General features: G+C 34.6%; 2 protein-coding genes and 1 long non-coding RNA gene across 6 annotated transcripts in view; 2 read left to right on the top strand and 1 right to left on the bottom strand.

Moving 5' to 3' along the window:
* The window catches only part of Numb (NUMB endocytic adaptor protein), a 71,578-nt gene extending 53,356 nt beyond the window's left edge, over positions 1–18,222 (top strand). For 2 of the 3 annotated variants that reach the window (XM_077402889.1, XM_077402887.1), the window contains 9 exons: positions 9,463–9,627; positions 10,112–10,183; positions 10,590–10,808; positions 11,276–11,462; positions 11,796–12,053; positions 12,244–12,264; positions 12,642–12,821; positions 12,978–13,462; positions 13,923–18,222. In XM_077402889.1, the coding sequence (XP_077259015.1) occupies positions 9,490–9,627; positions 10,112–10,183; positions 10,590–10,808; positions 11,276–11,462; positions 11,796–12,053; positions 12,244–12,264; positions 12,642–12,821; positions 12,978–13,462; positions 13,923–14,216 (1,854 nt within the window). In that variant the 5' untranslated portion in view covers positions 9,463–9,489 and the 3' untranslated portion in view covers positions 14,217–18,222. The remainder of the gene's footprint in view (positions 1–9,462; positions 9,628–10,111; positions 10,184–10,589; positions 10,809–11,275; positions 11,463–11,795; positions 12,054–12,243; positions 12,265–12,641; positions 12,822–12,977; positions 13,463–13,922) is intronic. The other variant, XM_077402888.1, reaches the window with a different exon arrangement.
* Positions 1–27,507, bottom strand: part of LOC143895626 (uncharacterized) — a 127,131-nt gene that overhangs the window by 81,493 nt on the left and 18,131 nt on the right. The window lies entirely within an intron of this gene.
* LOC143895624 (uncharacterized) lies at positions 19,035–20,498 on the top strand. Its single transcript, XM_077402926.1, has 2 exons — positions 19,035–19,883; positions 20,142–20,498. The coding sequence occupies exons 1-2, from the start codon at positions 19,719–19,721 to the stop codon at positions 20,364–20,366; spliced, it is 390 nt and encodes a 129-aa protein (XP_077259052.1). The 5' UTR covers positions 19,035–19,718; the 3' UTR covers positions 20,367–20,498.

Consider the following 27,507-nt stretch of genomic DNA (forward strand, 5'->3'; position numbering starts at 1 on the left):
ATGTAAAATTAATTATTTCTGAATTTTCTGTGTAATTTTCGGGTTAAAAAAAAAAGAGAGAAGAGGAGAGAGAGAACTTTATAGTAGACTCGGGATCTCAATGTATTTTAAGATATTGCATCATATTTATTAGGTATTGGATATTTCTTTGAATAACTCTTTGCATTTTTTACTTTTTATCTTTATTTTTTCAGTGTTAACTAAAATGCGTTTACCTACTTTCTTTCTCAATCTTTTAATATGTTAATCGATCTGCAGAATATAACACTTAATTATATATATCTTGATTCAAAGGCAATCGATTGCGCAGGCTAAAAGCCACACGTCGCATTTCTATACTTGGTGTTTTCATGTTGCACGACGACATCTCGCTTTGCGTGAAAGCCTACTCGTTGCACTCTTCTGCGTACGCGCGTATCCACCTCTGTTACTGTATGCGTAGACACCTGTCGCGGTGAAAGGGCTCAATGCAGATTTATACGAGATGCGTGAACGTGAACTAGGTGTATCCGCAGCGTCTATATTAGTATTTCTCCACGCAGATTATTCCCCCTGTACTCTTCATCGAACGCTCGACTATTCTTTCGCACTGGTGCGTTATCCGAGTGAGTCTTTATGGAACATGGACCTCGCACTTTCCATGCGCTATCTTTTCTACAAGCTTCCACTTTCCTGACGTTATTTAACATGAGGTATAGTTCCCTTGTGCGAGTTCTTTGTAGTCCTGACTTCAGCTATTCATCACGTCGAACAATGCGGCTCCCATGATCGGTCTACCTTTGGTCGCGTGTAAACTTCAAATGTTTCTCAGCTAAGTTCCATTTGTGCTGTTCAAGATTTTTCAGACAAATCTCACCGGAAATATATATATATAACGTATAATTATGTGCATATTTAAATCACATTATCGTTTTTATTTCGTAAACAAACTAATTTTAGAATATTTTTCATCTTGTTGAGCACGAATTTATATAAATACAATGTCTACAGCAAAATCATAAATGAGATAAAATATTAGATTAAAATTTACGATTTTCAGTTTTCATATTACACATTAAGATGTTTATACGAATTACAATAAGATAATAGCGTGAAATCCTCTGTTACAGCAATATTTTTAGTGACAAAAAAGTGTTAAATACAATTTTTACATCTTTTACGTAATTTTGTATCCAAATTCTTATTGCTACATAAGAATTTTACAAAAAGAGATACATTTTTATGTATTAAAATTTATGAGACGTGTAGCTAAACTTAATTGCATTATTATTAGCATATATACCGATGAAAACAATATTTTTATGATTTAAGTTTCTGACCTGGAAAATTTGCTGTAGCGTATAAAATAAAAATATAAACTCATCTTAGTTATAACTTGCAAAAAGAAAAAATAAAATTGCTACATATAAATACTGAAGCAATAAAATAAACTTTGTTTAATAAATTATGTAATCTCAAAAAGTAATTTTAATTCTCATATAAATTAGCCTTGAAACGTTCTATAATTTATTATCAACATTTTTATATTATGTAGTAGGGAAATTACGTTGAAATTAAATATAAATATGCAAATTTATACGTAGATATCGTAGATATTTCATAGTTTTCATCTCCAACTTTTGTGGTCATCAAACTTTAATTGACCCAATGTATAAAGGGATTGGGTAATTATATCAATCAAATCGACTTCGCTAACTTTTTCTGGGTCATGATATCTCTCGACGGGTCCGAAGATCTTTGGCTTTGAGACGTTTTTAACCCTGTGATTAAAAACAGATGCCAATAGCTTCAACAAGCTGTGCCAAACATTCGCCGAGACTCTTTTAGATCGCTGTCATTCACAAAATCGTCCTAGTCGTCGTTTGAAATAAATGTTTAGAATAACAAGATAAGAAAAATAACTTTATGTAAAATATTGAAATCGCAGTCGGTTAAATATACCGAATATATGCTTTTTTTAATATATACTTCTTCCTTCAATAGAATAAAAATACATTGTAAAATTATAACGGATGAGCACACAGATTTCACATACCTATACGTACTCATACTGACATTGAAAAGAACTTGTATGGAAAAAGTGCATGATCATAGCGCACGTGTCATAGTGCGCACGTATTCTTTCACATATTACACTTTCGACAGAAACAGGCCACGGTTCTGGTTTCGTTTATTGGATCTCTGCGAAGTATTCTCTGATGATATATTGCAGACGTTGCACATGATAGTTACAAAGTTAATCAAGCAATTCTGTAATGTACATTGGAATATATTATTCTTATATAAGCAATATGTTTGCGCTATTACTATAATGATAAAATAAATTAAAAAAAAATTTATTTATATAATAGATAATATTTTTTTTTTTTTAAAAGTTTTCAAAAAAAATGTGATGAGTAAAGCTTATTCAACTGTAGGTAGGTTTCTACGGTGTAGAATAGGAAATTACTATGCGAGATTTGTAGGTACTTATCTACATATGTTTTACCATGCGCACGCTACTTGCACACATGATATGCATGCATTCTTTACCACCATCTTTCCTTTCACGCCTCAAGGTTCTGGTTGCCGATTATCATACATGAGACACTTTCCGAGAAAATCTTCATCAACTATCCTGCATGCATGCGAAATACGTAGTAAGGGCCAAAAGTTTTCGGCCCAAGCATATAGAAAAGGTGATAAAATTAAACAACCACTTTAATTTTTTTAAATAATCAATCTTTATATTTCAATATATTTCTTAAAATAATAAATAATTTTTTCTATATCACTAAAAAATATTCTGAATTTTTGTCTTTAGAATGGTTTAAGGATTACGGAATATATTTCTTTATTACTAAATTTTTTTCACGCGTATCGAATCTTAATTTTAAAAATTATTTAAAATATTAAAATTCGATTTACGTGGAAAACATTACCGGCGATGAAGAAATGATCTGTTGAACAGGATTAAATCATTTTAAGGCTAAAAAATCCGAATATTTCTGTAGTCGTATAAAAATATTAATTTGCCGTTTTAAAATATGTATTGAGATGAAGGGTAATTAGGTATACTGAAAAAAGTTGTTTTATTTTATTACCATTTTTATATCCTTGGCCGGGAAACTTTTGAACTTTGCTATGTATATCTTGCGTGTTTCTACCAAAAAAATTCTCTTCTAATTTCTCTGTACTCTACAATACAGACGTACTCTACTCTTCTGTATTATGGACCAAAAAATTTGTGATTTAATCGGCAAGAGAATTTATTTGTAAAAAAATAAATGTAGAAAGTGAGATAAAAAATTTCTTTTCATGAGTACATATCAAAATAAAGGCTCTGTTTTAATATATATATATATATATCCACGTTTTTTTTTGTTCTGCCATTTTTAAAAATAGTACGTCATAGACAACCTTCTATTAAAAGCGGTCCGTGTCAGTATGTTACACGATATAATCAATAACGTCGTATATAGTTGTAAATTATACCTACGCTTTCCTGTTTTAACTCTCTTTTTCTCTCTTTCCTGTTTTAATAATTTATCCTTGTAGTCATGCCATATATGTATAACATAAATATAAATAATTCTTCTTCCAATTTTTCAGTTATTTTGCCTGTGTTTTATTTTTTGCGCGTGAAATATTAACTTAGATGAATCTCAGTAGCAAAAGCTTGATACAGATAAGGCTATAATGTTTTATCAAAAAGGAAGGTGGATATAATGTTATAGACTTTATGGATCTTTCGAATTGTCATACCATTAGTCATCATTCTTACTTACTCACACGACATTCGAACGAAAAGAAAGCTGCTTGACTCTCACTGAAATATAAGGAAAATATATCATAGAAGCCAAGATGATGATTCACTCATCTGTTCCTTATATTCTTATTTATGTGTCATGCATTTCCACGAAGGACATTATCTATGCATACACATTATTTGATAATATCAAGGTCATCTGCTAATTTATTGGAATTTTATCAATTAACTAATTTCATATAATTTATATTTATCATAAACAAAATTATATATAAAATGATTGAAAGAGTAAAATAATGAAATAAAAATATTACATAACAGAAAATTAACAGCAAACATATAACGTTTTTATAATCTGTATTATGTATTACGTTTTGATATTTGAGAAATGTTATAATACTTGCAGTAATGTATATACTAATAACTTTTGTGCAATGGAAGAAAATAATTAGTCTATTTTTTTGTAAATTGATTTATGAACCCGGAAAGGAACATTTTATTTAAAAAATAAAAGTTATTTTAATATTCTACTTAATTGTTAAATTAAATTATTTTGGATTGTTTATTATCACATACCTCGAAATCAGTTATTCTAGTAGCTAATATGCGAAACCGAATATATGCACTAACCACGATATTGATTTTCCCGACATCATTATTTAAACCGCTTTCATGTATACCAATCAGGAACCGATTGTTTCGATTGTAACGATTACGTGTATCGCATTCGATTGTAGCGAATTTACGTATCGATTTTGGAACTGAACATTGTTTCACACAGTCCTAGTTTGTATGTACGTGATGATACCTGACCACTATGTTCGCGCGGAATATTTATAATCTCTCCCCAACCGTGTGGGATATATCCACGTGCAGTAAAAAGGAGCACGATCAATAGATTTATAATGTTATCCATGTAAGTACATCACGTAGAAGGCGAATACCTTTACGTGATGCCTTTACTTTTAACATCGCAGCATTAGTGAGCAAATTTATTGAACGGTACACACATTTGCATGCATCGTAATTATGCTTTTGGGTAGAAAATGAATAATTTATTTATAACTTTAGCATTATTTTTAGTAAATAATTTATACCATGTATGTTATTGTGTGCTACAAATGTAGGTATATTATATTGTTTGTGAGTAACATGATATTGTTCGGTGTCATAAATAAATTATGATATAGTAATAGGATTCTATAATGTTTAAATTGCAACACGAAAATAATATAAATATCGTGTGTAAATTTAACTCCAAACAAAACTAAGCAGAATAAGAAAATGATTATTATCTATTTGAGGAAAATATACTATTCACTCTCGATAATTCTATAAATATACATGCCATCGAAAAATATTTTAGATATTCAGCTGACTCAAAAAGTTGTAGAAAAAAGCTGCATTAATTCATATCTTTTTCACTCTTGTAACACATATTTATTTAAATATAAGTTTAAATTTTAAATACATTTTTTATTTTGTTAATAGTACTTACTAATCTATTATTCAGTTTATAATTATTGGGGGATAAATCCCGCAAATTGTTAAATTGCTATGTCGTAATCATCGAGGCAACGAATCATGGTAGAAACGCCACGTTCCCTATCATGCCAATTAAAAAGCAGTTTATATATGTGCATTCAAATGCGTCGCCACAGTTAAATTAAATCTCTGCAAATCGTTAACAACGCCGCAGACTCATTTGGTCGATTAAAGCCGTTTAGTACGGCGCTGGACGGTGATATTATTTGATCGACATGATCGTATCTCTCGTCGTCACCCGCTTGATAAAGACGCGATAGACGACTCTCGCGCATGACAGATGACGTTGGAGCGATGAATAAAACGGTACATAGTGTGCGGAGCATGTAACCGTTTTACTGTAGCGCATCGGTAAGCCTATTACCGTACTAAGTAAACAGTGTCGCTAAACCGATTGCGTTGAGAGCGTTTACTTTCGCACGTTTTAGCCATTAGTCGTTTATCGTGCGCGATATGCGACGGCCGCGTGGTATATATCGCTCCGTCGCATGGGGGTTCGAGTATTTTCATTGGACACGATATTATTCTAATCGATTACGGGATCCCAGATGCGATCGCTTCCACGGAGAAGTGTCATCTCTAGAAAAAAAAAGAACCTGGGATGCAGCTACTCGTGCGTGATAATGCCGGTCTGCTCCCTCAATGGTCTTTCACCGGCAGACACGTGACACGCAATCTAAATCCTACCAATGCTTTTGATAGACTGCGCTTTATCGTACCTTCATTAGTCTCTCTTGATGCGATAGTGCTCTTGATTTAATAACCGTGATGATAGTAGCTTTATTACGAATCATTATTTTGTTAATATTATTATTTAAGTTTTTAACAATTATTCTATGCACACAATTTGCATTAAAATATTTTTAATGTGGGAGATATATGAAATATTCTGAAATATATAGGTATTATACATTATTCTATGATAATTTATATTAATCCAATTTAAAGAGTTTTTATATATATATATATATATATATATATTGTGCATTAAATTTTTTAATATAAAGAAATTATCTTTATTATAATACCATTAGAAGATATTTTGCATCAAATAAGTTGACATGACTAGATTTTATTCGATAATTTTTGTTTCAAAAATACAGTATTATATATACGAAATTTTACTTTATAAATTTAAAATTTATATAAAATATTTACAGATTTTTTTTTCCTTCTGATCGAATTCGTTCCAATTACTTTGTCTCACATTCAATCCTTCTCATTTCTGTTTCGATTGCTGGAGGCTTACACGATTGCGATATATGTATATGCAGTCGCCGAGGTGAAAGTGACTTTTACGAGCAAATCATACCCTTTATAGAAGATGTCTTGCGTATGTCTGGCCTCGATCCTAAAATAATAGTTATTACCACGTCTTATTGCATGTCGAATTGCCATTGTAATTTCTTTCGTCTAAGTGTACTAAATCGGTAATCACCTGCGTTTTTTGTATAATAAATAAAATGTAACTTTAAACTTCTTCACTTAGAAATCACAATTCAACAATTCACACGTTGTACAAATAAAACATACTCTGTTCCCAAATTAGAGATTTAAATGGAACGAATTCAAAATGTGTTTCCTTTAATAACTGACTTCCCATGTCATATCCAGAAGAAGTTATTTATGGGGATGTAATCGTAGGGGACGTATTTAGATATTCTCGCCGATATTTATTATCTGGAGCGCCGCGCGTATAAAGTTAGGTCAATGTGCCCCCATATTTTTTAAAGGTATGAGGTAAGAACAGCGAATCTGTCATCGAAGTTACACGTAAAACTTCAGAAACTTTCGAAAAATTTATCACTTATATATAACTTAAAATAATAAATTCAATACATAACGACGTTAAGTTTATTTGCTTAAGCGCTTCTTTTGATTCTCTGCGAGTGTATTCAGATGGGATATCATAACGCGATAAATTCGCGGAAATTAATGTGTGTCTATACATATGTGCAATGCGCTTGTACATACGTGAGTTTGTTACTTGTTTAGTATCGCGCTTTTGAATTATCAGCTCGGTTCACAAACTAACTCGATAAAGTCCTAATTACGTTCCACCGTAACGAGTAGTACACAACTGCACTGGATGAATATCTGGACATCTATCGCGAACTCAGAACACATGTGCATGTCGTCTGATGTATGATGTCATTCATGGAATCCTATCTGTATGACCAGTTGCGCGAAACAAGTGCGAGTGATACCGCAAATACGCGCGCTTGAGAATTTCGTGTTGACACATTTCCTCTCGATTTTAATAAATTCTTCGATAAGTTTGGAGATTTATTGACACTATTGATTCTTATTGACGTACTTTATAAAATAGTGCTCTCAGTATTATATTTACTTAATATTTAAAATGCAAAAGTTTTATATCTAGTTTGAGAGAATTTATATAAAAAGATTTAATATTAAAATTAAATAATTGTGAGAAATGAAAACCTCCAATTCAGTCGTTGCTAAAGAAAATTTGTTTCAAAGTTTGTAATAGTATATATATTGTTAAAGGAAAATGAATATAGTATTAATATATTCTGTATGCTGCACGAAATATTGTTACGTGATGCGTCAAAAGCTTCCACAAACAGATAATCAAGCTAATCGTTAATCAATGTCAGTCTACGAACTCTGTAGAGCAGAAACTCGCGGAAATGCATGCGTTACACAAGTTAATGCGACAGCTACAATACAGCTACAATTTGCCGAAGTACGTACTCGATGTGTTTTCGCAGAATAAAACAGCGAAAAAGAGATACCAAATTGTGATAATGTGTCTATCACTTGATGGTTCTTTAAGTTTCTATTAGAAAATTTGGAAGATGAATATTATACTGTATAGTATATTAATGTAATCTATGTACAAATTTTTAATCGATTATTTAAACCGTATTTTTGACTAATATGCAAATCCGGAAGTCACGATATATCTGCAGGTCAAGTGACATTACAGCGATTAATTAACCTTGCAAAGTCAGATAACGAAACGGAGAGCAGGGACAGAGGGAGATGTCGATGACGAAGGGGGGAAAACGTAAAGCATGAGCGAGAAAGGTTTTCTTAACGTGTCTCCGTTCTCAATCCGTCGACTAGCTGTTAGGGGTGCCGCCAATTCGAAGGGTAGATCCGCGGTCGGTATTAGGGGAGACCCGATATAAAGGAGGGTTCTGATATAAAGGATTCTTTGGGAACGGGTCTCAAGATTCGATCACAGGGCTTTGTCAGAGTTGGCGATTCGGCGCAACGGCTGCCAGACAGTGGCCGCTCTTTGGACATTTTCTCAAGCTCCGCTCCGTAACGATCCATCAGGAGGATCCTTTGGACGCGTCCTTTGAGAATACGCTCGTGGCTTTGTCTTGACTCATTGTCAGTCAAGTTGACTGATTACGTTGTCGATGTTGAACTTTATCAGATAATAATTGCGACTGACAGAGAGATGTCTTTTCTTATGGACGGTCGTGTTTGTTGCCCCGATCCCATTTTGAGATTTCCCTACTGACTTGACTTCTGTTAATCACCTGCAATTTTGACAATGCACGCGCAAATAATACGCAATCTCACCAACATTATTAACATCTGTGTCTAAATTAATTTCTTTAAATTGCCTCTGAATAATATATTACTTTACTTTCTTTAAAAGCAATTTTTAATAATTATATTTATCACCCAAATTTAAACTCATTATGATTTAAACAAATATCAAGAGAATTCGAAAAATGTTTCGTCGATTTCTTTGATAAACAATTATATATTAATATTTATAAATTTAAATTATATATATTTTAATTTTCAATATATTTTTTAATATTTGTTTGCACGAAGATAATAACGAGTTGTTAGATTCTATAAATGTACATTCTCTACTTGTTATTTTTAGTTTTTCTTGTTGTTTTTTATTTTTATAATTAATAAGCTATTAAAATATTATATTGGAACAATAATATTTTTCTTACGTCTCTCTATAATATTTCAAAATTAGATGATTTATGCGATTGAAACTTGCAATTTTTATTTTCCATCTTATTAAAGTTAACGTTAGGCAACCCTACGTTTATCTGTCATGGACAGTTGACCCTTTATCACACTCGAGGGAGAGTCCTTCGTTAATGCCGTTTGAACTATTGCCCAAATTGTAGGGAATAAATCGTGATTTTTATCGTGATTTACAGAAGCGCGAGAGGTCGCCGGGAAAGAGAATGGATCGGCTTCGACGAAGCTTCCGGGACAGCTTCCGTCGGCGGAAAGACCCTCATGTGCCCGAATCTAGCAAGCCTCATCAGTGGCAAGCGGATGAAAGTGCAGTGCGTTCAGCTACATGCGCTTTTCACGTTAAGGTAAGCAAAAAAATTAATAATGACACTAACAATAAGTATATATAAACTGATCATCTCAAACTAAATGTATCAAAATTATTTATAATTTATTAAAATAAACAAATTTACGATAAATTAAGAACTAATTGGAGGGCGTTATTTAGTCAATGTTTTATGGTTGATATTATTTTAATTATTTTATATTATTTCTCACTTTTTTTTTTTTTTTTTTTTTTTTTTTTTTCAGTGCCATAAATCATTGATTAATTCTCAGACTTATAATATCGGAAAATTATTTGTTTGCGTAAAGTAATTTACATTGCTTGAAATAATCGATTTGTTTTGTTGATTCGATGCTAAGAGTGTATAAGTTTAAAGTAATATTTTTATAGTTTATACTAATTTTGTATATTAATGTTATAAATATTAATTCTCTCATGCAAAGATTTCACAAACGTCTATTTTAATTTTTAATAGATGAATAATTTAACTGATCTTTTGATAGTACCTGGGATGTGTGGAGGTCTTCGAATCGAGGGGTATGCAAGTTTGCGAAGAGGCCCTCAAAGTTCTTCGAGTACGTATTTTATTATATGAAATATTGAAATTAATGCGACTTATTCTTTGCGGATTGGTTCAAAGCATTAATTTTTATAATTAACCATCTGTTTCTCGCGCATGGTTATATATTCTATTTATCCAGTTTATTTTTTATGCATATATAAGGATAAATAATTCGAAAAGTAACTGAGCTACTTTTTCACGAGGTGTTTTTCATGTCAAATATTCAAGAAGCTCCGTAGAAAGTTTTGTAAGTTTTTTGCGAAAGGCGCACCACATTCTCCGAGTCTTTCGCCTCGACTATATTTAGCACGGTTCATATATAGAGTTGACATTGACACCGAAAAAGATCTGAAAATAAATCGATGTAAAGGTCAGAGGGCAACTCGGACAGCCGAGTTAATTCGTGACTGAATTTTCAGAACTCAAGACGAAGACCGGTGCGGGCGGTACTTCATGTATCCGGCGACGGATTGCGTGTCGTCGAGGACGAAACGAAAGGGTTAATTGTCGATCAGACAATTGAGAAGGTGTCGTTCTGCGCGCCGGACAGAAATCACGAGAAGGGATTCAGTTACATTTGCAGGGACGGCACGACGAGGCGGTGGATGTGCCACGGATTTTTAGCATTAAAAGAATCAGTAAGTCAGAAGCCTTTTCATCCTTTTTGAATAGGAAGTTATCCCCGGTATACAAAGGGTGTTTTACTCTGTCGGTAAGGGGTGAGTTTATTGAAGCATTGGAATTGCAAATGTACGCAGCATCTGATGGTACGGCGCGGCGGTGATGACATAAGAAATCAATATTGTAAAAGCTAAATATGAGAGATGCGTATTTTAATTTTAATGCATTTCTAATTACCAACGGATCTATTGAGAATATGAGAATTACTATGATATTCCGTGTAATAAGAAATCTCTGTAAAAATTATAAAGTGTCCTATATGTTGTTATATATAATCTATTGAGATTTGCATATATCTACCTGTTTACAGTGTAACGTGCATATTTTTAGTCTTGTTGCTTAAAAATATAAATAACATATTAGTTTTTAAAAGACTCACATGAGTAATATAAGGGCATGTTCTTAACGGATTAATTTTTTAAAGGGAGAGAGATTGAGTCACGCAGTGGGCTGCGCCTTCGCCGCATGCCTGGAGAGGAAGCAACGACGGGACAAAGAATGCGGAGTTACGATGACTTTCGATTCCAAGACTTCCATCTTCACGAGAAGCGGCAGCTTTAGGCAACCGAATCTCGCGGAGCGGTTACAAGAAGCGCGCGATCGTGCAGCAGGTGGGTTGCGCATATTATTATTAACAAATATCCATTTTCATTATTATAATCTACTGTTTATCGACACACGATTTAATAAGTGGAGAATTTATGGAAAGCTAAATATTATTTCCAGAAAGTTTTGTTATAAAGTTTGTGAACCTACCTAGGACGTGTGTATATAGTTAAAAGATTAAATTTGTAAATTTGTAAATACATAATTATAACTAAGCATACGAGAATTCAACTAACATTTCGAGTGTTTTGTCTATCTCTATGCAATAGATGAAAATTACTGCTTACTAGCAATATCTAATTACTTAGGTTTTACTGTACGAAATATTTATTTTTCAGAAATTCCTCCGGTTAGGCAAGTGTACAATCCCTTTGCGATTGAAAGGCCACACGCTACTTTATCTATGCTGGAGCGGCAAGGTTCCTTCCGTGGTTTCTCGCAGCTAAGTCAAGCATCCCCATTTAAAAGGCAGCTCAGTCTACGAGTCAACGATCTTCCTAGTACCCTCGAACGCACACGTAGTCACAGTCTCGAGCCAACGGATCTGGCGCGAATGCCTTCAGCTCATTCGCACATTGTACCTTCGAAGCCCCCAGGTGAGCGCCCACGGCCCCGAAATATAATTTTCATTTTATTTACAATCATATTAAATTAACTATTAACAAGTGAGAGAATAAAAGTTACAACATATGACACTCACAAGTACATACGTTGATGTGATTATATGGTATTAGTTGAAATCGATCTGATTATTAAATAACAATATACTTTTTTGTCTCACAACAGAATTCGAAGGATATGACGAAGGTCATTACTCCTTATTCTGTTAATCCTCACTGTTGCTTGCTCTTCGATGTATCCTTAAACAATGCTCGTTTTCCATACACACGGTTCTCCGTATGATTAAGTTAACAGTCATAAGCCGGTACCACGAAACTGCGAGCGTGTAGCTAGAACCCTCGTAATTTTAATCCGCCCTCGTGTATTTGTTTGTGCTTGAAGAAATATTCAACTTACACCGTGTATTCATCGTTCTATATACTCTCACTTTATACTATCACCTCGACATCTATTTAGGCGTCCTGGAGCATGCCTCTTGTAGAATGCGTTCTAGCACCTACATGTCGTAAAAAATTTCAGACCTAAATATATTGTTAAACGTGATATCTTCTGTTTCTTCGCAGTGAGTCCAATACCAGAAATATTTCCCGGTGATCATGACAGCGTCTCCGCGATGTGTCAGCAGCTTTCTCAAGGGCTTTCTCTGCTCTCGAGCAGCGACGACTTTGGACCAATACCGTCGTCCCAGTCTGCCACCAGCTCCGTCGTCAAACAGCTTTTCACTAGTGCTAACTCTCCTCCAGGTACTTTTCAACAAAACTGTAGAAGTTACTCATTTTATTCTCTGCAGCATCAATATATCATAATATCACGCATAGCATCATAATATCATGATGACGCGTTAAAAAAATTATATACGCGTCATAAATTTTACAAATCAACTTATTATGTTCTTTCAGTAACGAGTAGCAACTCTTCGGACGAGATGAAACTGCAGAACGGTCCCAATATCAATAACAACGACGACAAGAACGAAGAGCTCAGTAATCTGAATCATGTCGGGCCCAGTTGGCAAGAGTCCGCATCCCCCGTTCTCGCGTCGAATCATAGGCTCACGCCTCTTCTTAAGGCGAGCAACTTGAGTCCCGTTCTTCCAAGGACGAACGCGCCCACTCCGGTCGTTATGAGCACCCCAGCACCTGTTTCTTCTAGTGTAGGTGCCTTCGGCACTCCACCGTCGGCAGCAAGTCCGGCTTTCAGCACGGCTTCTACGTCCTCTTTAGGAAATACGTCGACCGTGAACAGGTCGCCGATTTCAATAAATTCCGTGATAACTTCAAAAACAAGTTCCCCTAGTACCAGCGTAGCGTCCGTTTCCCCGGCGGTACCAATTTCGACTGACGTCGCTCAAGTCTCATCGGCAACGGGAATCCCGACGGCTTTAGTAAGTTAAATTTCACCATAGTACGTAATAAGTAATTTAATTTCAATAAATTTTTTAGTTCTATTAAAGTTATATTAACAAAATTAAATAGGAATTAAATGCGCTACTATTATATATATAATATATCACTTTTCATATTGTATTTTTCTGAATTTTCTGAATTTTGTTTTTAAATTTCTTATTAAAATTATTTAAAATTTGAGCAATCTTTATACAAATCTTTCGAACGAAAAAATCTTGTTGAAATATAATATATTTCTATAATCTTTGAGAACACATTTATGCTTTGGAAATGTTTTTAATTTCTGCGACAAGTATTTAATTTATTCCACTATCATCTTTTTCACTACTTCTCATTCTATTTTTCACTGTCGATACAAAAATCAGTTTCTTGCTGCTCATAACATGAATTCCGACGTTAATTCGAGATAATCCTTTCACGAGTTTCTCCATTCAACAGGTGCAACCACTTTCCACGGCAGCTGGTTTGCCAAAACCAGAACAATGGTTGGGTAGCATAACCGGTGCTGTGCCGTCGTCGCAGCAAGTAACTGTTAGTCCTCGGCGAGCGCCTTTTCTTCATACGAGAGCGCATTCGCTCGGCTCGGCTGCGATGAGCCTGACTTCCAGAGGACCTTCTGATCCCTTCGACGTCGAATGGGCGGAAATCGCTTCCAGAAATATGCAGCAGTCGACCACGACGAACCCCTTCATTATGCCGAACGCGACCCAGCCGTTCCAAGTGCAGTTGTAGCGTCAGGAGTTTATCAACAATGTCGCCAAGTATTTCCACTCGAGCACATAGCGGCTACATAGCGCCCGCCCACGCTCCGACATTGCACACGATCGAAAGTATTACACGTGAGCCGCGTGTCCTCGATCCGATCGCAAACACCGTCGAGTTTCCGGATGGATAGCAATGATATACGACGTACCATCGAAAAGTTTCCGAACTGATGCTGCGAGACGGGAATCAGCGGTAGTAGGGATGCGCCGTTATGTGGAGACCGCGGGTCTCATGAATCAGAATGCTAATGATATGATGCTGCAATTATTGAACGTTATATTGCTCACGTTTTTGTTCGGCAATTCAAATTCTTGTCTACAATTGTGATATAAATGGAAAATTGAAGCAAATTTGTGCGAAGCTAAAATTTCTGAAAATTACCAAGTGCTTCTACAAGTCTTTGGAGCAAGACATTAGGGAAAAGTATAGATTTATGATTGACATAAATGTTTTAAATGAATCGAGAACAAAGAACATTTGGAATGTTTAATACAAAAACAACTCCTGAAAATGTTCAAGAAATCAAAGTCAAACAATCATTTTTCTGCGATCTTTACGAAAGAATTGATTGATTTAATAATCGACCCCAAATGATTTGATGAAATATTTGGTATTACTTTGGAAGTATTTTATAAAATTTGATCTATAAGCCTTGTTCCAATTTTATACCATCATAGTCGCAAATGGCCACCTAGATTGTCGAATAAAATCGCAAGTAGTACTATATTCAGTAATTGCAGTACTATGCCACTTCGCATACTGATTCTTAAGACTTAATTACGATCTCTATGTTATGACGTCTTTACTCCACCTCTGTACTATCGTTAATTTTTACTTTGCAGTATCAGTTTGGAGACTTTTTGGTCGCATCTCGTAAATTTACTAGGAGATCCTTCGAGAAGCTGAATCGAACAAGCGCGATGATTCCTCTTGTCGAATCGGCGCTTAGTAGCAACGACGGTAGCAGCGAACTGAACCAGCACAAAAATATATCAGCGTAAAATATACTTAATAGATAGATAAGTATATACGCGCACAGCCTTAACGACCTCAGTAAAAGTAAAAGTAAAACACGCATATATGCATAAGCAGATGTTCGGATGACGTGACGGGGGGGGGGGGAATACAAAGTTTCGCGCACCAATAATAACAGGCTACATCTCGTCAGCCGATTAAGTAGAAGCAATAGATGTCGCGAAATTACGCGTATAAGCGGAGTTCCCGACGGATACGGATAATATCTTACACTTAAATGTCTATCACGCGATATCGTAATTGGATATTCTAATTATCTTGAGTAGAGTTAGGCTCGAACCGAGCGAGTATCGTCGTTCTGCATGAAAAACGAAATTGTACGCACTCAAGATTACGCTGCACCATTACTGTTATTTTTTTCAAAAAAAGAAAAGAAGAATATATATAGATATATATATAGGGTAGTTGCCACTTCGTGGTCGTTATCGTGACCTGAATCACGAAGTGAGGTGACCGTACCTTCCACAGAAAGGGGACTTGCATTTCCGGCAAGCTCGTCCGGCTCAGACAAGCATAGACACACGTTCTACCGAAACGTAGACGTGATTACGCAGAAGGGGAAGCTAACATCCGCGGGAGACTGTGATATTGACGTGAAGTGGCCAGTACTTAAGCGAACAGGGTCGATCGGATTACGAAGTTATCGTGAAGAACTTGCTCAAGAGGTCTGCGCGCCGCGTGGTAACACAGAATGAGTGATCGTGAGTTTCGGGTACCACAGACTCTATCGTCTCGTAGCCGGCAAAAAAGATACCCCATAAATTACTTAAGATTAGCTGTTAAAGACTAGCGGAGATATGTCTTACACTATCGTTGTCTATTATACATACGATCGTGTCGCATTTATTATGAGGACCGAGGAACGGGATGACAAAGCGCGTAGAAATTCCCTCGCACGAGGATAACGCTCGCGGAATAATCTTTCTCGGAGAGAGTCTAGACGGTGCTTCCGCTCTTGTAATAATAGTTGCGAAAATCGCTTGTCGGGCCGATCCTCGAGTGTGAGTGCATATCCACAATCAGATCGCGCTCAGCTGTGTTACGATCGTAGCGAGCCAAGGAGTTTCCTCAGTCCCATATAGTAATTGATAGTATCCCGTGAGATATCAGTATTGCGCCTCGCAGCAGCTTTCTGTCTTTCAAGTTAACCGCTGCACTTTCGGTTTTTCGAAACGGATCGAGGGTAAACGTCGAGGAAGGCCAAGGGAGATTTTACAAGAGAGATCACTGAGGCGTGTGTGTATGTGCATTGTATATAGATTAGTTATTTAAAACGTAACGTGACAGTATAAGAGAGTGTGGAGAAATTGCAAAGATTGCGTGTATCATTCATTTTAAGCCGGCGACTCAGCAATGAGGCGAGAGAAATTCTTCCTGAAGTTCAATCGAAGTGAATAATTGAATTATAACTATGATAGTATTTTATAATTTTATAAACGACACGTGGGAGAGACAATGATGCTGTATCATATAAGAGAGATCTGTAGCTTATTTGTAAATTATAACATTACAAACTGTAAATTATAAATTATAAGTTATGTAAATTATATGTTTGGTGATGGTCCTGATTCTCGTATTATTTTTAAGAGCAATAATTGATTGTCACACGCGCAGTAATTCTAATAAATTAATACGTAAATACATGTAAATATCTCCGCAATACTACAAATTTATTTAAGCACCGTTTTGGTCGCGCGATTTTGTTAACGTCGTTAAAAATCAAACGTAATTTATTTAATCGCGCTAAATGTTGTGAGGCATACATCAATATTTTTCCATACATAGAGTTAAAGTATTATTGCTTCGATTGTAATAGATTAAATCGGATAATCGATTAAAAGATCATTGGCAATTGTAAAACGAACAATATCCGCGATAGAAAAGTCGCCATTGCGAGTTGCTCGGCGAAAATGGACTTGGTTTTTCGAGCCACCTTCCGTCCGTCCCGAAAATCAAAAGGTAACAAGGAGGAACAAAGTTAAGCGAAGGAAGTTAAATAACGAATAATTGTAAAGCAGCACAGGGGGAGCGATCGCTTAGGTACTTATTGTGGTACTTATGAAAATGTCGTTTAATCAATGTACTTAAATATTAACACACGTATAGATCGCTGTTAGCGAGATCGTTGCTAATCGACGCACACTGTCGATATCTTCTTCTTTATTCGTCTTTGTAACTTTTATCGTTTTTATTTTCTTTGGACTGACATTTATTCTTCCGTTTCTTCACTTAAGTCCCGTGCATTTCCCGCGGAAGTGTGTGAGAAGGAAACGTGTACATAACGCAGCATAATGAATTCGTTATAACATTATCATGTTTACGTACTTATTGTTTTTCTTTTACGTTTCTTAGTCGATGTACGCTAACTTACCCTGGTTCATTTGACTAGGATCGAGGAGGAGCGATAGAGCGGCGTCTTGGCTAATCTCCACATGACGTTGGTAATTTATTCGGATGCTGAATCCATTTTTTTTGGTAACTTTTTATTCGGTGCGATCAGAGGGTGTCGTTCTGTTAGACGTCTTTTTCTTCCCGCTCCCGCGGGGATATCAGCGGGGATTAGCCAAGATGCGTTCCGGTGTCTCGTTTGACTGAAGCAGACGAGTGCATTTAGAGAAGCGGATAACAGTGGCATACACACACATATACATAAACATAAACATCATATACACGTATTTAGAAATAGAGACGCCGGGACAGGGATATAGGCGAATAGGATGCACCGCGTGCCAAATTCAAAAGTGCAACCGCGTTGCCTGCCAGTTGGATAGGTACATCGCGCACGCTTACGTGGTTGTGTTGTACATAGTATCGCCGGTCGATTCCTGGATCACATGCGACTTAATGCGTGTATATTTCGTAAAGGTATCTTTGTTCATTTTACATTGTATCTGCCACTGTAAAAATACGGTTTATTATATAATATCTGTTGTGATTATATGAACATGCCTTTTGTTTCTTTTTTTTCACAAAATGCGCACTTTTCCAACGAGAGATGGCAGCCTCTCTCTCTCTCTCTTTTCATTTCCTCAATATACAATATTCATCTTTATATTGATCACACAAAATAGAAAAGAGCTATATATATATAACTCTTTTCTTTGTAATTATGCGAGTATTAATATTTCTTTAATGTTTCATGTTCAAGATATTTTTATTTCAAGATATTTTCTTGACGCTGTTTACTAAAACATTGAAATTGAAAAATTGTAAAATACACTTCGTTATTCGTAATTGATAATTACTATTATTATTACTAATAGCAGCATTTAACTATAATACAGTAAATTACAAAGAACCAAACCAATAGTCTATATATTTTAAGTATAGTTTTTAATAGACAATTATGTAAATCACTGTATAACAGCATTTTCTATATGTTCAAAGAATTTTTTTTATGCTAATATACAAAATGAATTATTCAGATATTAATTAATCGCAGTATGCAATATTTAGCCAAATTCACGGCAATGCAAGGGCACAAGCTGTAACATAAACTGACATTGACATTTAATATTTGTTCAATCAAAATTAATATTTGTTCTCTAAAAATTAAATAATTGAAATGTAGAAGAGTAACATTACGAATAAAACTAACATGTCGAGTCTTGAGGACGCTTTCGCAAAATTTCCACCCAGTATCCCTTCGCGATGTTCTCCAAAATTATCTCGTATTAATTGTGCATGTCCGAAATATATATCTGACATATCATCGCATCCCTTTGGATCTGCCGTACAATTCCAGCTTACACATACTTGTGACAGGTATGTTATACTCAAAATGATTCTTATATATTTTATATTAAGCGAGCACACACACACTAATAGCAGCATTAAATTTTCAAAAACTTGCTTTATATAATGTTTGAAAGTAGAATAAGATATGCAGGTAAAATTAAGAAAGATTAAAAAAAATTATAAACTTCGATATTTTATGTATCTTTTATAGAATCTCTTATTCGCCCCGTTACTTTCCTGCCATTCCACGCTGTCGTTCTTCTGAAAAATCGTTAGGAAAAGTAACTTGTTGTTGTCTCAAATGGTTCGACTGTACTGGGAAACCTGTGTTAAAATGTAAAAATAATTATACGTAGCTTCATCAATTAATAATTATATCAGAGGTGAGAAAATCATCATTACCTAGAAAAGTTCGAAAGAAAACGATATATAAAATGTTTCAATATAATCAGAAACTTAAGAAGAGTATATAAAAATAATCCATAATCCATAAAATCCTAAAAAGTTATAATAAAATCATACTTAAGAAAAATATTATTATGATACACAGAGTATACTAACGTGAAGAAATACATCAATTTTCTTAAACAAATGATTGTTAAGTAATCGATTAGACAGAATTGACAGAAATATTAGATATTTATTAGAAATTATGATGAAATGTAATATCTAAATTTTTCTCAAGTAAAAAAAAAAATGTCTTTCTGTACCAGTTACAAAGAAAAAAAACGGCCAAATTCATTGCCTCCGCCGTGTTATCACCGCAGACCAATGCCATTTTATTGTCCAAGCAATGGCTGTTTGCCTCCTGAACCGATACTTCCCAGACGTTGTCGTTGCCCACCTTCATATCCACCATTGGTATAAAAACAGTATTAATCTTTTATGCGGTTGTCTCAAATTTAAATATTTATGCAGAGAAATATTGAATAAAAAAAAATTTGTTAATATAAAGCAAAAGAATTAAAATTGACGCAAGTAATTTTCATTTTATAATTATAATGACAATATATTCTTCCAATTTATCTTGCATTTATTTGAAGAAGAATGCATTATATAGATACCTAGAAAGATTATAAAGGTATTTTTGTTTTGCAATATCAGGATCTATTTTTATAGACATGTAGGCCGAGACCAGAGCCCTTGCCACTACCGCCTACTATATGCATTGCTGGACCCTGCTCACAACCATCAGCTTCAGAATCATATTGCCGCCCGTCAGCACCAAAAATATTGCCACCATCCTCCTGTGTTCGATTTTGCATTCGATACACGAACGAAGGATCAAGTTACTACCCTTGCTACCGGTCCAATTTACCAAAATGTCCTAGCAATATCTGTTAGGATTATCTAACAGCACTTGATAACACAGAATCGAGAGAGTCAATGTCTTAACTTTAATTACTTATGAGAATAAAACGATCTGGCATCCATAGATTTATATTATAGCTTTTTTCGATTATTAAGACTTTCTTAATTATATTATAGTAACGAACTATTAAATATCTTTAGAATAAAGAAGTTCTTTATTTATTGTTTTTTAGTTTATTTTTAGAATAAAAATATAAAATTACCGAATATAATTTATAAAAAAATATAATATTTAGAATTTAGTTCTGGGAATTGTTCGGAGATTAAACATTATTTATTATGTGTTTTTAGTTTCAACAAAAAGGAAAGATTGTGTTATTTTAGTTTTACTCAACTTTTTATTCCTTTATAATAAAACTAAAAAATAATATAAAATTGAAAAAAACAAGACATATACAATTAATCGAAATTCAAACAATTTAATTGATTCTGGCAATTCTATCGTAATTGCAATTAATTACTATTTAATATTTGTCACAGTGACATTTCGTCGAGCACGTTTGATATAAATCGTTTGACATGAACCGTACGTGTCGCTCGGTAAATCGCTTGACAAGAAAGTCTATCAAAATTAGTTGGCATCCGGTGCTAATGAGTTTTACAACTAATACTCCAAGTTTCAAGTTTGACACTGTTCTAATTACGCAAACGTTATTTCCTTATATACGAAGATTGGTTAAATATAACTTACAGCTTTGCGACACGCTTAATGTATTAATATTGTTTAATTTCACAAATGTTTTTTACAATGTCTCTTACCTGAAAAAGCATATCAACAATTAATTAAAATCTTTATATTAGATATAATATATTAAAACGTTTTGCAAAACATTTTATGAATATATCATTTTATCTCTTTGATACGCGTGTTCACGTTTCAATTCACATTTTTAATTCTTTAAATCATTTTTTTTAGAATAATATATATAAGCATTAATTTTAGTCTTGAAGAAAGCTGTAAAAAGAAAATTCAATTTTCTTGCTATCTGTTATCATGTGTAAAAATATTTATCTTTTTAAAAAAAAATACAAAGTATACACGCCTGTCTATACAAAAAATATAGCGCTTTTTTTCTCCAAAAGATAAGTTTTTAAAGATCGTATTCACTTGGCGCAAACTAATATCATACCTCCTAATATTATTTTTATGTTTTTGAAGTAGAAAATACAAATGAAATACAATTAATAAGGAACGCGTACATTTAGCGCTTATTTTTAACTACATTTGAAAAAAATACATTTTTATAGTATAAATTATATTTAACTCAGTTAATGACTCAGATTATTTGAACCGGTCTCGCGCTGGGTGCGTATACTTGGCGCGAAACGCTACCATGTCTCTTGATCGATGTAAAATCATTATTTATATTGGATATAAAAATCGAGAAATGATTTTATAGATCACATAATTACTTACATTTAAAAGAATTAAATCAATATATTTAGAGATTGCATGTATTTTGAGAATTTCATGCAGTACTTTGATATATTTCTCTAAGAAGTTTCATTATTTAGATTTAAACATAAAATATTCAATAATAAACAATGGAATAAATAATATACCAGCAAGTATTTACATAAACAGAGATTGCAAATTAGTACTGAAAAATTGATTAAAAAAATATGAACCCAATCAATTTAATCAACACGGATTAAGTCGAGAGATCAATAGGAAAGAATCTACTGCGACAAAAAAGGAACCAGACAACACAACAATTTGACATAAAAGGTGCGCGATTAAGATACATCACGGGCGAATCGTGTATGCGAGTTCCCTATACACAATTCCAAACGAAAATCCTCTTTCGCCATGTCAGTATCGCGGTGTGACGTCGTGTCGGGACGTAACAGGACTCTATACGCAGGGTGTACGAGGAAACGTCGCTTACGGGCAATTTGTTTGGCCGGCGTGCAGGCGACCGTTAAGCCGATTAACGCAATCACGCGCGAGGCAGATCGGGATCGATGGCGAGCATCGTCCGTTTCGTATAATACCCGCATTATCTGTCACTAAGCGCGAGTCGGCCCGGCGATTTTACACCGGATCCCGTCGGCTCCGCCGTTTTATTCGTTTCTGTCCTGACAAGGTGGCTGCTACATATTTTACACCTATCGCCGGGTACGCGCGCTCTCTCTTTTTTTTTTAACCCACCCACCCACCACCGCGTCACCAAAGTTCCGTAAAAAAAAAGTTCCGTCAATGCAGCGCTGAATCCGCGGTGGCGTGGACCATGACAGCGCATTACAGACTGAACGGAGTGCTTTTATGCGGTTCGGATTTCGCAGGCACGCGCGCGTTTACCGCTGCGGCCGGCTATAAAATGGAAAATGAATGGCCGAGGGAAAACCTTGGCCGTTGTTATTTCGCTCCGACGAGAGATCCTTTGTTCTCGGGCTTTTCCCATTATTGGCAATCGTCGATTTTGTCACGTATAAAACATCATGATTTTTATTAGGATTTTTGTCGATGGACGTATCGCGCGAATCTTTGAAATAAGGAAAGCTAAGAGTAATTTTGTTAAAAAAAAAAAAAAGAAGATTTGCTATGCAACTCGCTTAAGTTCCTTTCTCTCTGTAACGTTGGTGGAAAAGCAATCAGAAGACAGAAGAGAATAAAATTTTATATATTGACAAATTTTTTAAGATGAAAAATTGATCCAGTTTACAAGAAATATTTCATGTATTAATTTCTTAATATTTTATACTATTACACTCATTTAAAAAGAATAATCAAAGTTTATATTTATAATTAGAAAATTAGAGAATGATTAGAGAGAGTACTATCTATGTGAAAATCGAAAATTTGGGTGTGGCGCGATTCCTTACGCTTGGGAATTTTTTCGTGAATATCTGAACTCTTGACATACGAAATCCAATTTTTCCGGCGTGTGTGGATTTGGAATGAATAGAAACGAGAAAGGCACGTAGATATATGTCGCTGCAGCGACGGGGTAAACGATGTTGCGTTGTCAACGAAAGGTAGGTAACCATCAGGCGGAAAACCCGGCGGAATCGCATTAACAATAAGTGCATTAAAGTGAGAGTCCTTCGAGCGAGGATGGAGAGGTTGAGGGAGAGGACGAAAGGGTGGTAAAAAGGATGGAGACGCCTACACTGAGAAAGTGCGGGACCCAATTATTCAGCCAAATGGGAAGGATACGTTATTTTCCAGACGAGCCGTTTCCCTTCTGCCGCGTCCTTCCTATGTCGCACCGTATCCTTTTCCGCCGTGTTCCGAAAAAAAAAATGAGCCTTTGAAGTTGGTTTCCGTGGGTTCGCTAATTGCCTAAAATGTCAAAGCGTTTAGGCGGGAAAGCACAAGAACCAAAGTTATCAGGTTTAATTAAGATCATCAGTTTACTCTTGTCCCATTGCAAATAACACTTTTTTATATAGGGAAGATTTAGAAGAACGGCGAACCACATACACGCGGGCGAATTTCATCTTTCCGATTTTCCGCGTGCGGAAACATCAATCACCTATACTACTATATGTATGTTTATGTTGATGCGACATCCCCCTTTTTTATGAAATTTGTTCAAATGTTTGCAAATAAACAATTTTACATTATTCTCTCTACTAGATATGGATTTTATAGAGATTTTTTATATATTTTTTCGATTAATTATGATTCGTTTTCTCAAACGTCTTTTATACATATTTTTAATAAAAGTATTAAATAACTAGGCACAGTTAATTACGGTTGCAGCTTCGTGATTATAATCGTGCATTCTTAAACTACTAGAAGAGCTTTTCAACTTGAATGCAATATAGAATCAAGAAAATTTTATAAAAAACCCGATTACACGTGTCTTCTTTGCATCTATATTGCGCATGCGAACAAAAGAAGGCTTGCAGTGAAAATGCGATCGGGAACCAAGCTACGGGGGACAGTAGCTGCGCATTTCTTTGCTCTCCTTGAAGCTCTCGAATCCTCTTACCATTGAATGGGCAGTCGATACGAGCATGGAGAAACTCGGTCTCGAATAGAAAGAGAGATAAAGAAATAATACAAATTTAGCCGCGGCTTCTTTTACAATCTTACGCGTGGTACGTCAATTTTCTTTCTTAAATTTTACATAAGTATAAAATTTGTTTCAGTATAATTTTTTTAAAAATATAGATTCTATTTTCTCGTTTGTTAAAATTTAATATTTTTATTCACGGAATATTTATTTTTAAATTTGAATCTATGCACTTAGAATATTGAAATACAGCTATTTTTTTTAAACGGAAGTGCTAGACGGATTTTATATCGTATATAAGAGATTACATTTATACATATAATGTTACTAGATTTTTCGCCCGCGCTTAAAATAGTTTCGAACTTTTAATCACAGAAAGATTAGTGAAGATTACTTACAACAACTTATTTCTTTTCTTGTCAAATTATTTCTTATTAAAATAAATTTATAGTAAATGTTTCAAATTTGTAGTAAATATTACATATTACCCAGGTAGCAGAGTGACGTCAAATAACGTATTAATAATGTCTTAATGACGTCTCTAACGTCAATAAAACGTCAATTAAGACGTCTTTAAACGTCATCTTGCTACTTGGGTATTTTTAATGCCATATATACTTTTAATCAAATATTGCATATTATTAGCGCAAGTAAATGATATTTCCACTTAATAAATCAAATAAAACGCAATAAAATAATAATCCCGTGCAGATATATTAGACAAAACTTTCGAATAATTACTACAATCTCTCTCAAAACTTCTTTCAAAGCAACATAAATGATGTTAATATGAGCATTAGAATTACACATAAAAGATTTTTAATTACAAATGTAAACGTATAAAAATATAATGCCTACATTTTGATAACGTTTAATATCCAAGACATTGTATGTACAGCTACCACTTTTACAAATATTTAGATTTTATTTTAAAAAAATTGAATGGTACTATGGAGTACGATATTTATAAAATAATCTATATTTTTGAAACTATATTATACGTGTTCAATTGGATACCGTTACTTCCAATAATCATGCATACACACACAAACACAATCGCGTTAAATTAATTTAAGTGGTATAAAACATTTCATACGCATGAAAAATTGCGCGGCGCGAATGGCACCCAAAGGTTGAAAAACAAGTTTTAAATCATAATGAATAAATTGCAGAAGATTACAAGTTTCTAGGACTAAGTTTGTACGTGAAGTAACACCTCTAACGGTATGAATTTCTAAGGAAGCTAGTAGTGCAAGAGAGCTGAGCATTCAAGCAGATGGCTTTCTTGCGAAACGAGCGAATCTCAAAGGATTAAGTAATTAAAGCTGTAATTAAATTCGTTATCCTCCTAATCTTCTCGGTAAAAGTAATTAAATTTGGCGCCTAATTCTATGTATAGTTTTAAATATTGAAATAAATTCCTTTGTAAATACATTGTCACATTGCAATACAATTAAAAAGTGCTATGTTTCCATTTGTTGATTACAATTCTTATTATTTTAAAAACTATTGTAAATTTTGCAAGCATAGCTTTAACAAATTTTTAATAAACTATATATATTTAAAACGTAAAAAGTCTAATTACAAAAGTAGAATAAAATAACTTAATTATGAAAATGGAAATTAATTAAATAGAAACATGTAATTGTTGCGATGCGACTACTTTTTCATGTGTTTGTTTCATAACTGTAAGTTTTCTTAGTCTTATGTCATTTTATGTTCTCCATTTACTTAATTTTATAGCAGATAAGAAAATTATTTTGGCCCATTTGTAACAATTCAACTAAAAAACGTAATCGATTATACACTCGGAAAACATATAATTATGCTTTTTGAGCGATATCCCGAGACGCCGCGCCGAGACAATTCGCCCATCTTTCGTCGCAAAAGCCGGTCCCTGACGGCCCTGATACGATGGTTATTTACGCTACGCGAAGAAACGAGGGACGCGAAGAAATAGGGGAGATGCGGAGGAACGCACCTACCTGTCGATCTTCCGGACGGACGTTCGACAACGAGTTATACTTTGCGCGACGACGCGCCCGATCCACGTGGGAGTCGCAGAGTGTTCCGGAAATCGACAGAGAAGCCACGAGAACTCACTCGCGTTCCTCCAGCGAAAACTGCCATCCACTTTCGTCGCTTTAGCCACGTTTATATACGGTATATCGGTCCGCTGATTTACGTAGTAGGATTTCTGTTGAAAAGCCGGAAGAAAGGTGTCACTTCAGCTGCAGAAACTGTCGACGTTACACGCCACGCAGAAAAATTTGTCGAGGACGAAAATTAGATCGACAGATTTCGCGAGGATGTCTCGCTCAGTGTCACGTCGCGCGTCGTTGCCGCGAAGCGAGTTCGCACACAAGTGAATGAAATATGTAACTGTCGAATTGAATCGTACAATGCTCATCAAGTAAATGGAATATATAACTGTCGAATTGAATCGTAATGCTCATGACAATTTCAAAAATTTGCGAGTTTACTTTATTTACTTTATTGTGAAAGACGAAAAACAGGACAGCCTATATAATTGGTAATACTGCGTTGAAATAAGAAAAGAGAAATTCTTTAACGTAGCAATATCTTATCTGAGATATTTTCGTATAACGATAATTAGATTTATTAAGTGAGCAAGTATTTTTAAAGCTTAAAAGAACTTTTCAATTGTCTCTTTCTTAAAATTAGTGATACATAATGTCAATTCGTCCATTATGTCAATTTTCTCTTAAATAATTTTCTATAAACTTGATCCTTACATGTAATTGTTTAATAAAATTACAGCAGTATACGCGTGGCAAACAGTCGCGTTCCCAACTACCCAAATGTTTACATCTACCTTGCTCTCGGTACCTTCTCTTTAATAGAACAGAACATTGCGTTAGTTACCCAAGTAGATATGCAGTTGGCAAGCAAGTCTCTCATGTGGTTGAGCAAAGCGTATTGTCTCGTTCCGTTTCCAAGGCCACGCATGCCGGAGAGGCAGGGTGGCAAAATGGAATTTAATCGACAATGCGTGAAGATATATTACGTGCAATCTCAATTACGCGGAAAATGCAAATTTAATATATATCGGCTGTCGACGTCTTTGTGAATGGGATCCTCGCCGGAATCCCCCAAGATAGTTGGGATTCCCAGGAGGCTACGCCAGA

This window comes from Temnothorax americanus, unplaced genomic scaffold (assembly GCF_048541705.1).
Source record: "Temnothorax americanus isolate GAGA-0224 unplaced genomic scaffold, ASM4854170v1 Scaffold16, whole genome shotgun sequence".
Lineage (NCBI taxonomy): Eukaryota > Metazoa > Arthropoda > Insecta > Hymenoptera > Formicidae > Temnothorax > Temnothorax americanus.